This window comes from Meles meles, chromosome 17 (genome assembly GCF_922984935.1).
Source record: "Meles meles chromosome 17, mMelMel3.1 paternal haplotype, whole genome shotgun sequence".
In the NCBI taxonomy this organism is placed as follows: domain Eukaryota; kingdom Metazoa; phylum Chordata; class Mammalia; order Carnivora; family Mustelidae; genus Meles; species Meles meles.
The window spans coordinates 47256327-47273537 of NC_060082.1; the positions used below are offsets into that span (position 1 = coordinate 47256327).

A 17211-nucleotide genomic window follows, 5' to 3' on the forward strand; every position below is an offset into this window, starting at 1 on the left:
TAAGTGGCGACGCTCTTCCCGCTCTTGATGCTGGGCCCGACTCCTTAGCTATGGCTGGTCTTCTCCCCTTGGAGCTTGCTTTCTGCCTACGACTTCCCTGGTGGCATCACTTCCCCGGCCCCTTCGACCGCCCCGAGGCCTTCTTTTACCTAGTCTCACAGTTTGAAGGCGCCTTTTTGTTTGTTTTAAACGGAATTTACACTTCGTTCCGTTTTCTTCGTAATTACTGTGGTCTTACTGAGGGACACTTAATGTTCGGCCCGTAGAAATTGTGAAGATCTGGGTGTGTTTACTCCGGGCTAGCGGGAGTCTGCGACGCCTGTCTCTAAACTTGGAGTACCCTATCTTTATGTTGCTTTGCTGGTAATTTCCGCTCTCTTTTCTGCACACCTGCCTTCAGAGGTGTTTGTCTAATTGACCGCATCGCGCACTTAGTTCTGTTTTTCAGTCCGCGCTGTTTAGGTGACGAACTAGATGGTCAGATAAAAGAATAGGTGCCTAAGACAGCATTGGAAACACAGCGAACGTAAATGAGTTTGATCCATCGGATTTTACTCTAAAAGTTGGGGTTTAAAGACCCGTTGATAGGTACTTACAGTAGACTCTCAAATAAGAACGTTACCGACAATAGTAACTTGAATATCTGGTTAAGAAAGATTAAGATCATAGTAACTGCCGTTAGTGAAATACAAACTGTTATTTGTCCTGGTTTACCTGGGGCCAAGGAGGGTATGTTGCTGTTTTTGCTAAACTGATTGAAAATTCTGAATACCTTATCACTTCAAAAATGTAATTATCAAGCGGAATTGGTGTCAAAAAGTAATTCTCTGAATCCCAACACTGAAGATACAACGCTTCTGTTCATTAGCTTATACATAAATATCGACTGTCTTCTTTGTGCGTGATACTGTGCTGAACAGGACACACTCAGTCCCTCCTCTGTAAAGTTAACTCATTTTTTACAGAAGGTTAATTATTTTATGTTTTTAGGTATTTGAGTCTTTCAACAGAACCTTTTTTTTTTTCAGTTTTTTTTTTTAATTTTTAATTTTTTAGTAACATATAATGTATTATTAGCCCCAGGGACTCAGGTCTGTGAATCGCCAGGTTTACACACTTCACAGCACTCACCATAGCACATGCCTTCCCCAATGTCCATAACCCCCCCACCCTCGAGAGAACCTTTTAAAACAAAGCAGTTTTTAATCCTTTTTTTCTCCATTTAGTAAGGGTTGTTTTTGTATATGTGTCTGCTTTATGCTAAAATGTCTACTGATGTTTGGGGAAAATACAGAGATAAGTAGTAAGACATGTTGCCTACCTTGAAGAATTTCAGTCTTGTGGAACAAACATAGAAGTTGAAAAATCCCCTGTAGGTCTTTCTTTTGTTATGTTCATAGAAGTCAGTTGGGAATGTTAAAGTTCTTTCTGTGCTCTATTTATCTTTACTCAAATTCTCTTATTTGGAGTGCAATTCAAATACTGTGTCTTAAATACTAAAATCAACATTGTTAAAAATAAGTAGCATATTGACTGTGTGTACATGTGTGTTTGATTTTATTTTTTTCTCTGCTTCTGAAGAACAACAGTACTTTGAGATAGAGAAGAGGCTGTCCCACAGTCAGGAGAGACTTGTGAATGAAACCCGAGAGTGTCAAAGCTTGAGGCTTGACCTAGAGAAGCTCAGTAAGTATTTTTACATCCTTATTTTATTTTTGTAGTATGGAGATCTTTAGGCACTTTTTTGTATGCTTTGGAAACATTGATTTACTGTTTATGAAAATACTGATTGTTGTTGTTTTCATTTATAGTGGTATTTGGAGTTTTCACTTGATGGTAAAGACTTCATTAAGAACATAAGGTTTAATTAATGGTCAGCAGACCTGGGATCTAATTCTGAAAACCATAAAAGCTCTTTTGTTATATGTAAATCATGACATACAAAATGGCTGGAACCACCTGTCCATCTGCTTACATAACTGTACAGATCAAATGAGAGTTGTTTGAAAGCATTTTTAAAAGTCATAATGCATTATGCAACTGAAAATGTAATTAAGGAGAGAATTATTTTTAATTTGTTGAAGATTAAAGCCTATTAATTTCATTATTATGTTTGAACTATTATTTTTTTATAAGTATTTATGAATTCCAGGGTATTTCCTCTTTAACACCTATTTCTTGGGAAAGATGAGTATTTCTTTTTTCTTTTTTTTTTTTTTTTAAGATTTATTTATTTTTAGAGAAAGAGTGCAAGGGGCAGGGGAGAGAATTGTAAGCAGAGCTGAGCGTGGACCCTCACATGAGGCTCAGTCTCGCCACCCTAAGATCATGACCAGAGCTGAAAACAAGAGTCACATGCTTAACATGTTAACAGACTGTTCTCAGGTGCCCTGTGTAATTTCCTTTTTAATAAGTTTCTTATATCATTAATTGTAGAAGATACACAAGATCTTATTTAAAGGTCCTGGCATTTTTTGGGAAAATGATGTGTATTATGTACTTTGCTTATGATGGGAGAAAGCAAATGTCAGAAAAGATCTTTATAGAGTGGGGGCATAATATTTGTTATTAGTTATAACTGGATTTTTAATTTGATTGGGAACACAGGAAACTAATGAAAGAATGGTTAACATTTCAGCCTTTTTTCTTAACCAGGTCTGTGCCCATCAACTATTTAGGTCATAATGTTTTTCCAGCTAATTTTGAAGCACTTAGTTTTTCAAAATATATTATATGTATAATATGTATAATAATATATATACATAGGTAATGAGGGCATAAGTAACTTATGGAGTAGCTAGATCTGGTTCGTTATCTGTATATAGTTTTGCCTTGGCATAATAACTAGGTCTGTAGAGCTGAGGTGCTAAAGAATTTCAGGAAAATTACCATGATTATAGCTTCTTTTATGCAGTATGGAACAGGGAGGAGGAGGAGAAGATAAGGATAAACCTAGACACATATCTAGTATGCCTTTCTGGGGTATACAGTTATGTTTGTGTTTTTTCAGTTTATCATTCCAGATCTATAAGTTTGGAAAACGGTAAATAATACTAATGCAAAATAGAAAATTCAGACTAATTTAGCAGGGTTTTCCCCTATAATAAGCCAGTCGTTTAAATAGAACTAAAGATTGGAAGTAGTAGTAATATTTACTTATTAAATTGCCAGCACATAACAATAGGTGTGTTTCAGAAAGTATATTCTTCCTAGTTATCTGTATGCATTTAGCTGTGCAAGGGGAGGTAGACCATTATAAGTGGAGATTGTTGGGATTGATAGTTCAGTTTCAAGCATAATTTTTTTTCCTCCATGTTGAAGGCTCTTTTTAGAGCGATAAACAAGCTGAGTCACAATTATCCATTGTTGTTACTTACTTTGTATACATTTTATATAGTTTAAATTTATTTAGTCTGTTGATCTTGGTTTTGTTTTTATTCTTCTGTTTTACAAATATAATTCATTGTTATGATTGACTTAGAGGAGTCATTGAAAAATTATTGAGGTGATAATTGTATATGTTTTTTCCTACAAATGTTGGTTAGAATGATCACAAATAAGATTTTGGACACAGGAATAGCATATTTAAAAATCTGGTCTTGGGGCACCTGGGTGGCTCAGTCGGTTGGGCATCTGACTCTTTGTTTCAGCTCACATCTTGATCTCAGGGTCTTGAGTTTGATTCCTGTGTTGGGCTCCACACTGGACATAAAAAAAATAAGAGGGGTGCCTGGGTGGCTCAGTTGGTTAAGTGTCTGCCTTCAGATCAGGTCATGATCCCAGGGTCCTGAATTGAGCCCTGCATTAACCTCCCTGCTCATCAGGGAGCCTGCTTCTCCCTCTCCTTCTGCTGCTCCCACTGCTTCTGTAGGTGTGCTCTCTCTCTCAAATAAATAAAATCTTTTTTAGAAATATAAAAATTTGGGTTTAGGAGTATATTTGGCATATTCATGAATTTGGAATACTGTGTTCTGTAACTCAGCCTTTCTGAGACTCAGTTTCTTCATTTTAAAACATGTATATGGATGGCAGTTGGATGAAAACTGTCATTGTAGTTTTTAAGTTTAAGTGTGTATGTTCATAAAATTCCTTTTATCCAGACAATCAACTGAAGGCACTAACTGAGAAAAATAAAGAACTCGAAGTTGCTCAGGATCGCAATATTGCCATTCAGGTAAAAGTTATTCCTATGAGTAAAGCTAACTATAAACATGATACTTGAGGAAGTATTCTGTTTTGTGTTACTTAATAGGAAGGTGAAACATGTTCTATTAGGAGAAACTACTATCCAAAATGTATATATATAAATTCCTTAATTGGACCTTTAAATGTTTATTGAGTAGGTATTTCTTTTACTCATCAGAATATATTGGTACTTAATATAAAAAAAAACCTTGGTTTTAACGCTATAGCTATTAAGGTGGTGATTTTTTAAAAAATTCACATTGTAAGTGAAGTACTGTAAGTAGGAGAGATATTCATAGATTTGTTTATTTGTCCCCCACTCATCCACTTACCTACCTGTTATCCTTCCTCTCTTTTAGAAATTCTCTATTTAATACTTAATGTTGCTCAGGCATTATTTCAGCTATTGTGATTCATTTGGGTGAATGGATGAATCCATATCGGAAATCATTTCTTCAGAGTAGTGATAACATACTGGATGTGATCACAAGGATTGTTCGTTCACCCATTGGTTTAATGAAGTGATCATACTCAGCGATTCTCTAAATAGAACTTCAGACTCTTGCCATTGCTTTTTAGAAATTTGCGTTTGGAAAAACAAAACAAAAACTTGTATTTGATTTGAGATTAAAGGTACTTGATGTATAAAAGATACGTATAAGGGGAAAGTGGTAAACTTAATCCAATAGAAATTTAAAATTCTCTGCATAAAAAGAACTAAAACACAAACCACTAAAAGTATTTTTTCAATTAAAATATGACTGTTTGGATCCTTAATATATGGCTGCTTTCATACTTTTAAGAGAAATCATTCAAGGGGGAAATGGGCAAAGGAATTAAAAAAAAAATAGGAAGCTGCACAAATGGTCAGTGACAATATGAAATGTTGCTCTGCTTCAGTTGTGATCAGAAAAAGCAGATAAAACAATAAGGTAATTATTTTTCATCTCCCCATGTTAACGTTGATTTCTTTCTTGTCCTTTTTTAAGAATGATCTTCAGTTCTGGCATGAGTGGCTTGAGTTTGGCATTTATGAATCAAAGCATATTGATTGCCATTGTCTTGCTGCAAAGCAGTTTGAGAAAATATATTAAATAATAATATAATTAAATTATGTATTTCCTATGAAAATATATTAAATAATTTAATTAAATGGAATTAAATAATTCCATTTCTAAGTCTCTGTCTTGAAAAATAATTTGATGCAGTCTGTAAATACAGTGCCATCCATTAAAATTGCATTTTATGGCAGCAAAAAATTAAATTTAATGTCTTTTTACAAAGGCATGTTTAAGTAATGAGAACACTTCCAAGTGATAAATAGTAATGTGAGAAATTTTTTCATAAGCCTATGAAAAATAATTTTTAAAAATGTGAAATATCAATAATGTTGCGATTACAGGTAATTTTTAAATTTCTTGATGTATTAAGTTATAAGAGAAAGAAAGCCAACCATTCTTAAACTACAGCTAATGTTAAATAAAGTGACATTTCTGTGCTGGAACTTGAACACAGTTTTTCAATTTAAACATATTCTCCTTTATATGATAGAGCCAGTTTACAAGGACAAAAGAAGAATTAGAAGCTGAGAAAAGAGACTTAGTTAGAACCAATGAGAGACTATCTCAAGAACTTGAATATTTAACAGGTATGAAGAAGTACTTTAGCCTCTAACTCCGCTCTTTCTCTCTCTTCTAATAGTGCTAGGAATTAATCCCCAGTCCATTTCTGTTGCTGGTATTTGTTTGTCATAGCGCAGAATATAGTTCAATGTAATATCCTACTGTGTCTCACACTCATTTATCTTTAGATCATTATCAAGGTTTTAAAGAAGTGTCTAGATGAATATACACAAATGAAAAATACCTAAGAAGTTGTAATTTGGACCAAGATTTACATGTTAAGATACTTGCTACAATGTTATTTGTAATATCAAATTGGAAGCAGTTTAAGTGTTCAGTTGTAGAGGCTAACACAGACACACTTTTTGGTATAACTTGTCCATAAACATTCAATATGTATAAGAACCTGAAAGGAAATCTTGTATTTAAAAATATATACTGAAGGAGTTAGGCAGGAATATAAGCTAACTAATACAAGTAGGATGGATACAAAGTATATAGTATATGATGTAGTTGATATATTAAGGTTTACTTGACTCTTAAGCGGTGTAACGGAATCAAGTTCCCTTTGGTTCCTTTTATAAAATTTTTGAATATTTTTATTAATAGAATTTGCAGCTATTTATGTTGTTATATAGTAATATTCAATTAGATAACTACACTTTTCCAGCCTCAGTTAAGTTACTTCAGAGTATTTATTGGTGATATTGATCAGTTAGTGGTAGGAGTATAGTAAAAATTAAGCATGTAATATTCTGGCTGTTTTGAGTAGATGTTTATATGTATTACTGCTTTTTAACTTAACAGTGGCTATTTATGAAATTTTAATAGATCTATAGGTATATATCAGGAAAATTAATGTTAATTTGTATGTTTAGCTTAAGATACTGCACTTAAAAATAAAATAACCAGTATAATTTACATGTTGGGTTCAGTGCACATATTTGGCTTATCATTTGCTAAAATTAAATTTGTAACTAAGTATGACAAAAACAAATTAAGGAGAGCTACTTACCTTGTATTAAATGCTTGTATTTGTAGAGCTGCATCTTCAATGTTTGGTTCCTCTGAGCATTAGTCATTATTTTTAAATTCTTTTCTGGCTTTTCTAGAGGATTTTAAACGTCTGAATGAAAAACTTAAGGAAAGCAATACCATAAAGGGTGATCTGCAGTTAAAACTGGATGAACTTCAAGCTTCTGATGTTTCTGTTAAAGCAAGTAACAATTCCAAATGCACAAAATACAATTTTTGCTTAAAACTCACCTAAAGTAAATTTTTGCTTAAAACTGACCTAAATTAAATTTTAAGTATAAGCAAGTGATCTGTAAAGTGACTAAAAGCTGTGTTTTTGTTTTTGTTTAATGCCAGGGAAAGAGTTAAACCTTAAGACAATTTTAATTGAACTATTTGATTACGTGATATTTAAGCTTCTTATAATTCTTATCTGACCATCCATTTTCTGTTAAGAATGCATGCAAATGTTTATTTCTGTTAAGATTCTGCTTGTGTTCATTAGCTACAGGCAAAATCTTTTAACTGGCTGTATATTATCTTTAACTGTAAATGTTATGTTCTTGGATATCTTTAGTATCGAGAAAAACGCTTGGAGCAAGAAAAGGAGTTGTTACATAGTCAGAATACATGGCTGAATACAGAGTTAAAAACTAAAACTGATGAACTTCTGGCTCTTGGCAGAGAAAAAGGAAATGAGATTTTAGAGCTTAAATGTAATCTTGAAAACAAAAAAGAGGAGGTAAGTTAGTAAAATTGCATTTTCATTTTGGTTAAAACTTAAATTTGTGTACCAGCTTATTACAGATGTATTCCATGGCGAGGGGTGCCTGGGTGGCTTAGTCAGTTAAGCGTCTTAGTTCAGCTCAGGTCATGATCTTGGGGTCCTGGGGTTCCAGCCTCAAGACAGGCTCTGCGCTGCTTAGAGGGGAGTCTGCTTGTCCCTCTTTGTCTCCCTCTGCCACTCCCCAGCTCATGTTCACCCTCTCTGTTGCGCGCGTGCACTCTCTCTCTCTCAAATAACTAAATAAAAATCTTTAAAAAAAAAAAAAATAGTACTCCATGGTGTACCGAAGTAAATGTATTATATTAGAAACTTGGAAGACAGAATTCATAAACATTTGGCCTAGGAAATGAACCAATTGCATTTAAATAAATACTTTAAGATATTCTGTGATGAATTTTGATACTATCTACGGTCTTTTGATGTATCATTGAGATAAATTTAGAAGTGGTGGTAAATTTTGTTAGCTAAATCCAAATGTGCTGTTCCATAAGCCATTATTTTTCATTTTCTTAAATACACGTTTTATATGAAGCCCATTTTTGGGTGTAGGGCATTATTTTGCTTTCACTTGGCAGCTAAACTTTATATCTGATTTTAGTTAATATAACATTCTCTCTCTACCCAACTCTTCTATTTCTAGGTTTCTAGAATGGAAGAACAGATGAATGGCTTGAAAACATCAAATGAGAATCTTCAAAAACATGTGGAAGAGCTCTTGACCAAACTGAAAGAGGTGGAGATGACCACTTTAAAATTTCTCTTTTATAAAAATGTTAAAGCACTTAGGAGGCTATAATTTTTTGAATGATTTCATGTTTTGAACTGTTTTCTGGCACCTGTAAAATGGGTAGGACACTTTCATATGCTGTAGCTAAGCTGCCATTCAGGAATGGCAAGCACATGCTATATCTAAAGTACTGTCTGAAAATACGTATGGTTAACTTTAATATCATTGAAGTATTACACTCTAAGATAAAAATATCAGTAATACTTTATCGTTAAGGTAAGTCATCTTTATCCTGAAAGCTGATGTTAATTTTTTCTCTTTTAAAAATTGGATTTTTTTGTCTTAAATTTTGATAAGCATTCTAAATTCAATTCAGATGAGTCTGCTATAATTGGGTCTTTTTTGTAGGCCAAGGAACAGCAGGCCAGTATGGAAGAGAAATTCCACAACGAATTAAATGCTCACATAAAGCTCTCTAATCTATACAAGGTAAATGCCCAACCACACATTTTAGTGTCCTAATACTGCATTTTTGGATGTCCAGTAACTTTTTAAGATTAAATTTTAGAGTGCTGCTGATGACTCAGAGGCAAAGAGCAATGAACTGACCCGAGCGGTAGATGAACTACACAAGCTTTTGAAAGAAGCTGGAGAAGGTAAGATCTTTTTAATTATGAGAGGATTATTTTGTTTCTAGATCAAAGGTATTTTTTTCTTTACTTCTGTGTAGATTGTTAGAAGTTAGATTAATCTTATTAGAGACAAAATTTGGTATAAAAGAAAGAATCCTGGAATAAGAAACTTTGTGTTATATTTCCAACAGGTAGGATATTTGAAAATACAAATAGTTACTGTTTTTATAAGTTTTTTTGTCTTAAAATCTTATATATGGTCTGGTTTCTAAAAGGAACCTTTAATTCCATTTATGAAACATTGACTTTGATAAGTACATATGGGTTTATAGTTTGGATTTGCCTCACTTTTTTAGGTTAAAAACTGTATATTTTAAAGTCTTTGATTTTCACGTGTTCTTTTTAAATGTATTTGGTTTTGGGTTTCTTGAGGGTTTTGTTTTGTTGCTGGGGTAATATAAGTTGTTGATGTGATCTTTTCTAGTGATTTTTTGTATTCTAGACTAAAGATTGGAATAAATCCAAAGAGATACGTAGAGCCACTTTTTTACTTTGAGTTCCCTTATTTTCTCCATGGATAAGAGACATCAAAAAGAGAAATAGAGTCAGCAGGCCAGGACATTTCAGGAATTACAAGTAAAGCAAAACCTTTTGGAGGATAACTGGCAACTGTAGCCTGTCTAGAATTTAAAGTCTGCTGAAGGGAAGAGTAGTGACTATGCTGTTATATCTTAAAAATGCCAAGATTCTAATTTTATGTGTGGATATTCTGTCTTTAAAAATGTTTTTAGCCAATAAAGCAATACAAGATCATCTTTTAGAAGTGGAGGAATCTAAAGATCAAATGGAAAAAGAAATGCTTGACAAAATAGGGAAATTGGAGAAGGAATTAGAGAATGCAAATGACCTGCTTTCTGCCACAAAACGTAAAGGTATGGGTTAATAGATGTTTAATAATGACTTGAATGAAATACTACGACTTCCTACATAGTTCTCATTAATTTCCACTATTAGTATCTATCTATCTTATTGTGATACAGTAAACTCCATCTAGTTTTTTTGGTATAAAATTAATACCTATTCATATCTGTACTACATTGTCAAATATAAGTACCATTTGATCGCACATAATTGTGTGTCAATTCCCAGAACATTTTTAACTATTCCTACTGCATGATTTTTAGAATCGGATTATGTTACATGAAATTTGAAGTCGATTTTAAAATCTGCATAGGAATTCATATGTAATGCTTGGTAGGTGTCTCCCGTTTACTTGTCTTGGGAAAAATATTACTGGCTTTAATATGAAATACTACAGAAATATACTAGATTTCTCTGTGTTGACACAGGAGCCATACTATCTGAAGAAGAGCTTGCAGCCATGTCTCCTACTGCGGCAGCTGTAGCTAAGATAGTGAAACCGGGCATGAAATTAACTGAGGTAAGAATGATATTAAATCTTACTATTCTCCATCAGCAAAAGGAAGTTTGCCAAACTTTAATGCTCAGAAAAATTATTCTTAAAATCATCTAATGCTTAATGGATCATTCTAAGAAAAGTTTTCTTGGTTCCTGATTCTTGCTACAGATAGGAAACATTTCCATTTTATGTAAGTTCTATTGTATGTTTATTATGAAACTAGATTGATTATATGCTTCTGTTATTACGCTTAGATTTGAAACAGCCCCTTTTTCTCCTTTCAGCTATATAATGCTTATGTGGAAACTCAGGATCAGTTGCTTTTGGAGAAACTAGAGAATAAAAGAATTAATAAGTATCTGGATGAAATAGTGAAGGAAGTTGAAGCCAAAGCACCAATTTTAAAACGCCAACGTGAGGAGTATGAACGTGCACAGAAAGCTGTGGCAAGTTTATCTGTTAAGCTTGAACAAGCTATGAAGGTTGGTTCCATTCTTAAATTAGAACTATGGGAAAAATATATATGAGAAATTATTTAAGAGGTAATTTTTTCTTAGAATTTAGCTATTTAATGGGACACCTGGGTGACTCAGTTGGTTAAGTGTCCAAACTCAGTTTTGTCTCAGGTCATGATCCCAGAGTTGTGAGATCAAGTCCTGCATCAGGTCCCAGCTAGTGTGGAGCCTGCTTAAGATTCTCTCTTTCTCAGGGCGCCTGGGTGGCTCAGTGGGTTAAGCCTCTGCCTTTGGCTCAGGTCATGATCCCAGGGTCCTGGGATCAAGCCCCGCATCGGGCTTTCTGCTCGGCGGGGAGCCTGCTTCCTCCTTTCTCTCTCTGCCTGCCTCTCTGCCTACTTGTGATCTCTGTCTGTCAAATAAATAAAAATTAAAAAAAAAAAAATAAAGATTCTCTCTTTCTCTCCTTGCCTCCTTCCGCTTACCTGCACTTGCTCTCCCTTTCTTTCCCCTCTCTCTCTCAAAAAAATAAAGTATTTGAGTCAGAAAAGGCTATAAGGCTATTTATGCTTTTCAGTGATAGGGTAATTCTACATTATTAAACACCTGTAATCATGAAGTGTTCTTATTCAGCTAAAACTATGGGAGCCTTTTCAATTTTTTTAAGACATTAGAGATATTTTTGTAGTGGATGTTGAATAGCCAAATCTCCTTGGGCTATTCTTCAAATTAAAATAGCAACTCTCTTTGTAATAGAACTCTTGTAAATTTGTCATAGTCATTCTTTGTGGGACAGTTCTGATATTCTATCTAGAAATGGTAACATTGTTTGACCATAGGGAAGAATTCCTCTTTTGTAACATTTCACAATTTGGCAAACTTTTGTATACATTATTTTTTTACTCTTCCTTTGCAAATTTAAAGTACCAAGGATATTCATAAATATCTTATCTCTTAAGATTCCTTTTTATTAGATAATAATTTAAAAAGACTATATTGACGTAATTTTGCTTTTAGGGTACAACTTAATACTTATTTTCTGTGAACTCAAGATTTATTAAACAATTTTTATGAGAAAATTCAGTAACCTTTTGTATCTGCTCTTCTAAACTGATTAATTTTTTCCTCCTGGGAAAAAATAGTATAAATAAGTTGTATCCTTAATTGAAACTGAAAATTTTGGTATGGTTGCTATTACAATTCAGATGTCAGTTTAAATCTGGGTATATTATATCTAATGGTCTTTTTCTCCTGAATCATATGACACCTAACAGTCTTGCCTTGACAGACTATTGGTTTTAATATCTCCCCTCACCCCCCAACCCTGTGGTTTGAGAAGAGGTCCCTTGGGTATAATTAGATATCAAGTTTCTCACTGTTGAGAGTGTTTCTCCTAGAGCTTATTGTCTAAAGAAAACAGTGAAGTACAAGGGCTTTCAGGCTCAAATGATAATAGGTGTTCATTATGGAAAAAACCTAGTAAAATAATAAAAATCCCTTACATACTTTTGTCAAAACCAGCAAAGAATTTAGATAATTTCTGTATCTTCTTTATAGCAGAATCTTATGTCTGTGACGTACATCATGTGTCCTCTAGTCTAGATTCTTTGATGTTCAGATTTTTATAACCAAGTTATTTTACTTAGCATCTTAGTTAGCCCCATTTTGAACACTGCCATGTCTCATGAATATATGCCTCCTTCATTTTGTCACATACTTGTTTCTACTGAAATTGGCGTATGAATACCTTTAGGGCAGTGTACTCAAGACTTGAAACACCAGCATAAATATGAGCCATCTTTCACTTGGATAGTACTTAAGACATTATAATGTAAAAACAGCTCATTAAGAAGCAAAATTTGTATGAATTTGAGATAAAACCTAAGATTTCAAACATATTTTGTGTTTTTTATCAGTTTCTTTTAAACTGTGCCCCTAAATCCTTAGTGATACTGGGATGCAGAACTTACTAACAGAGGTTTGCATACAATGTATCCTTTTAACAGTCTTGTAACATTGGCTGCTGCTGTTTTAGAATAAATTCTGTTTCCTTTTTTATAAAATCAAGTCTTCCACATCTTACCCAACATTGTTTAACTTTGATGTTTATTTCTATGTAAATAGTGTAGTAATGATTGGCATTGTAATATAGTCCTTTATTTTCATCTCAGTAACGCAGCTTTTGAGAGTTACATTTTACATAAAGTGTTAATTTGGTGTGGCTGTAAGATTGTAATTTACAATTAATTTGGAGGCAAGTGGCAGATCCTCCATTGTTTGTATATAGTGATAAACAATGATGAGCAGTACTTGAGATATTAAGATAAGCAGTACTATGCGTTCATATTTGTGGGGAATTACTCTTTAATAACTACTGGATCATAAATAGAACGTTTTTAGTTTATCACTTGACTGTAGTATTTGGGCACTGTATATTTTTGTTATTTATATAAATGCTTCATTTGTATAGATTTTAGAAGGGTATGCAGAATTTTCACTTTAATTTACATTTTAAAGGAGATTCAGCGATTGCAGGAGGACACTGATAAAGCTAACAAACATTCATCTGTGCTTGAAAGAGACAATCAAAGGATGGAAATACAAATAAAAGATCTTTCACAACAGGTTAGAATTTTCTGTTTCTTTTCCTATTTTTTTCCTAAACAGACTGCCCAATAATGTTTAAATCTATTTGCAGGTATCTAAGATAGAACTACTGCATATGAAATTCTCATCACTTAGGACTATGACTGTAGCAGCATTGTAACCTAGTCATTGCTTTTTGTTTTCTCATAGGCCTTCCCTTTTTTTTTTTTTTTTTGTTAAGTATTTGATAAATTTTCAAATTGTAACTACTGGTTGTAATAAATGAAATAATTCAAGAATAAATAAAAGTCTTCTGTCCCCTGCCCAAATCCCAGAATATAACCAGTGTTAACAGACTGGTGTATATTCTCTCATGTCTTTCTTCACATATATATATATATATATACACACAGTGCATTCACGAAAATGTAAGCATCCTTTGTTTTTACTAAAATAAAACCATGCCTATAGATTACTCTGCCACTTTTTTTTCTTCAACTGAACAAGTCAGAAAATATAGAACTATTTTGTTCATATATTTTATCCTCGTTCTGGTATGTGGATTTACACATACATCACACATACATAAAAACTTCATATGAGTTGAATTAAATCTTTTTCATGCTGTCCTTCTGCCCCACAATATGCTACATACATAAGCATGCAAGTGCAAGCATATGCACACATAGGTATATATTTCTTCGTGTTTTATTTGGTCGTTGTTTTACAAAAATGGAGCCATACTTATAGAATCATGAATTGGTAGTTTTTTGAAAAGTACTAGCCTTTTTTATACACTTCAATAGAAATGAAAAATAATTTTTCCCATTAAAATTTTTCTGGGTGTTAATATCTGAAACAATATTTTTAAAATCATTTAATACTTACTGATGATATTCATAAAGTAATATTTTCACTTGTAAATTTCTGTTCTAAACATTTCCAGAATCAAAGTCAATACTGTTTGGTAACATATTAAAACTTTGTTTTTAGATTAGAGTGCTTTTGATGGAACTTGAAGAAGCAAGGGGTAATCATGTAATTCGTGATGAGGAAGTAAGCTCTGCTGATATAAGTAGTTCATCTGAAGTAATATCACAGCATCTAGTATCTTATAGAAATATTGAAGAACTCCAACAACAAAATCAACGTCTCTTAGTGGCCCTTAGAGAACTTGGGGAAACCAGAGAAAGAGAGGAACAAGAAACAACTTCATGCAAGTAAGCAATTGACTACCTTGATTTGTTTAGCCAATATTTCTTTTCTGTCCGTAATTGTGCTGTATACTGGGAATATAGTGACTTAGGAGGAAAAAAATTTTTACTCTCTGGGATCTCAATTTGTAGATATGATTGATAGTAAGAATAAAATAGGTAGGGGCGCCTGGGTGGCTCAGTCATTAAGCATCTGCCTTCAGCTCAGATCATGATCCCAGGGTCCTGGGATCAAGCCCCACACTGGGCTCCCTGCTCAGTGGGACGCCTGCTTCTCCCTCTCCCACTTCCCCTGCTTGTGTTCCCTCTCTCTGCTGTGTCTCTGTCAAATAAATAAAATCTTAAAAAAAAAAAAGAATAAAATAGATAAGTGTATAATAGTTCAGTGTGATTAGTGCTGTAACGGATAGAAGCCTATCATTAGGAGTATAGAGGTAGAGGACCTAGCCTGGATTTAAAGGAACAGATCAGGCTTTGTGGAGAAGATAATGTAGGAATTATCCAAGCATAGTAATAAATTTTTTCCAAAAAAGTGGTGCTAAGAAAGAGCAATGGCTATAAATGTAAGAAGACTGGGGTTTGGACTGAGTGGAATTGGTTTGATTTTTGCAAGTAGATTTTTCGGATAACTTCGGGGAGTACCTGAGTCCTGTGTGGTGAAGATTTTAAAAGTGGTTCTTAAAATACCGACAGAAGAAAGAAAGGATAAGAGAGGCAAAAATATTATTCTTAATATGATAGATGGTAAAGTGCTTATTGGTCAGTTGGTAATTTGAAATTACAACTGTGTTTCAGTCTGTCATGGGAAATACACTGATTTCTTTTTCTACAGAATTGCTGAGCTGCAGCTAAAACTTGAGAATGCCCTCACTGAATTAGAACAACTCCGTGAGTCACGACAACATCAAATGCAGCTTGTTGATTCCATAGTTCGTCAGCGTGACATGTACCGTATTTTGTTGTCACAAACAACAGGTGTTGCCATTCCTTTGCAAGGTAGGTTTTCATATATTATCTTAAAAAATTTTAAATAGTTTTTGGGAAAACAGGTGTTGCCATTCCTTTGCAAGGTAGGTTTTCATATATTATCTTAAAAAAATTTAAATAGTTTTTGGGAAATGTTTTTTAAATGTATATTATAGAATAGATTTGTAACATCATAGGCACTGTCCATTCTACTGAATGGTAACTTCAAATTGAACTACCATATATGGTTGATCATAACATCACCAGTTCTAAAACATAGTTATTTTAGGTATGACTAAAAAAGAAGAAATGCTGACCATTGTTGAAAAATGTGTATCTTAGAGTCTATGAATTGCTGTATCTATGTATTTTTAAGTATTATTGACATGCAGTATGCTGTTAATTTCAGGTGTACCTCATAGGGATTTGATATTTCCATACAACATGAAATGATTCCCACGATGTCTGGTTACCCTCTGTCACCATACAGAGTTATCACATTATCACTGATGATACTCCCATGCTGTACATTGCATTACATCTCTCTTTTAGTTAAGTTTTAACATTTCATCTGCGAATATTGTCTCTAACCAAAAACCAAATATAATTTTAATAGTTTATTTAGTAGATGCCTTCTCTCATGATCTCTGTAATCTTTCCATTTCACTTAAATAAGTCTAACTTGTTTATTTTGGTAGTGATATTGTGATGAGAAATGTTATATCATTCTGTTTACATTTCTGAAGCTTCAAGCTTAGATGATATTTCTCTTGCATCAACTCCAAAACGTTCAAGTACATCCCAGACTGCTTCCACTCCTGCTTCAGTATCTGTAATTGAGTCAGCAGAGGCCATAGAAGCCAAGGCTGCCCTTAAACAGGTGAGACTACATCATTACGACTTTATCTTGGATTAGATTCTTTGAGAACACAGGTTGTCATCTTTAATAATTTATCCAATATTTAGTTGCAGGAAATTTTTGAGAATTACAAAAAAGAAAAGGCAGATAATGAAAAAATACAAAATGAGCAGCTTGAAAAACTTCAGGATCAAATTACAGATTTGCGATCACAAAACACCAAAATTTCTACACAACTAGACTTTGCTTCTAAACGGTAAGTTTTCTGTTGTTCAAAAACTAATAGTCTAAATAAATAATCCAAACTTCAGTATTCAAATGAATCAAAGGATTAATTTGCAAGAGTGTTACTTATTTGTGGACCATACTCTAGGGTGAGAAGCTGTGGGGGTTTGTTTTTTTAATATTGGGTTATGATTCTCGGGCATTCCTAAGGAGTCCAGATAGTTATTTATTTAGAAAGTTGAAGTTGATGTGAGGAATGTTGCTAGTTTTCCTTCCTGAGATTGAAGGATGTATTGTTTTTATAGGACTTAATTATTTATAAATACATCAGAGAATGAGAGGTAGGTGAACAAATTTCATTCAGTCTTCTCTAGAAGAGAAGCAAATAGTAGATAGTTAATTTTGGGAAAATTGACTTTTTTGATCATTTATCAATGAATAATAGTAAATCTCATTTTATAGTCATTAGTAGATCCATTAAATACTTATTAGTTTAGCAGATTAGGACAAAATTTATCC

The 17211-nt window shown here is 33.4% G+C and overlaps 1 protein-coding gene across 3 annotated transcripts in view; it reads left to right on the forward strand.

Moving 5' to 3' along the window:
* The window catches only part of TPR (translocated promoter region, nuclear basket protein), a 66585-nt gene that overhangs the window by 763 nt on the left and 48611 nt on the right, over positions 1 to 17211 (forward strand). For all 3 annotated transcript variants that reach the window (XM_045982861.1, XM_045982862.1, XM_045982863.1), the window contains exons 3-18: positions 1582 to 1686; positions 4101 to 4174; positions 5737 to 5833; positions 6920 to 7023; positions 7399 to 7563; positions 8249 to 8341; positions 8744 to 8824; positions 8904 to 8991; positions 9759 to 9899; positions 10317 to 10408; positions 10672 to 10869; positions 13360 to 13467; positions 14422 to 14648; positions 15475 to 15638; positions 16355 to 16488; positions 16575 to 16723. In XM_045982861.1, coding sequence (XP_045838817.1) covers positions 1582 to 1686; positions 4101 to 4174; positions 5737 to 5833; positions 6920 to 7023; positions 7399 to 7563; positions 8249 to 8341; positions 8744 to 8824; positions 8904 to 8991; positions 9759 to 9899; positions 10317 to 10408; positions 10672 to 10869; positions 13360 to 13467; positions 14422 to 14648; positions 15475 to 15638; positions 16355 to 16488; positions 16575 to 16723 — 2020 coding nt within the window. The remainder of the gene's footprint in view (positions 1 to 1581; positions 1687 to 4100; positions 4175 to 5736; positions 5834 to 6919; positions 7024 to 7398; positions 7564 to 8248; positions 8342 to 8743; positions 8825 to 8903; positions 8992 to 9758; positions 9900 to 10316; positions 10409 to 10671; positions 10870 to 13359; positions 13468 to 14421; positions 14649 to 15474; positions 15639 to 16354; positions 16489 to 16574; positions 16724 to 17211) is intronic.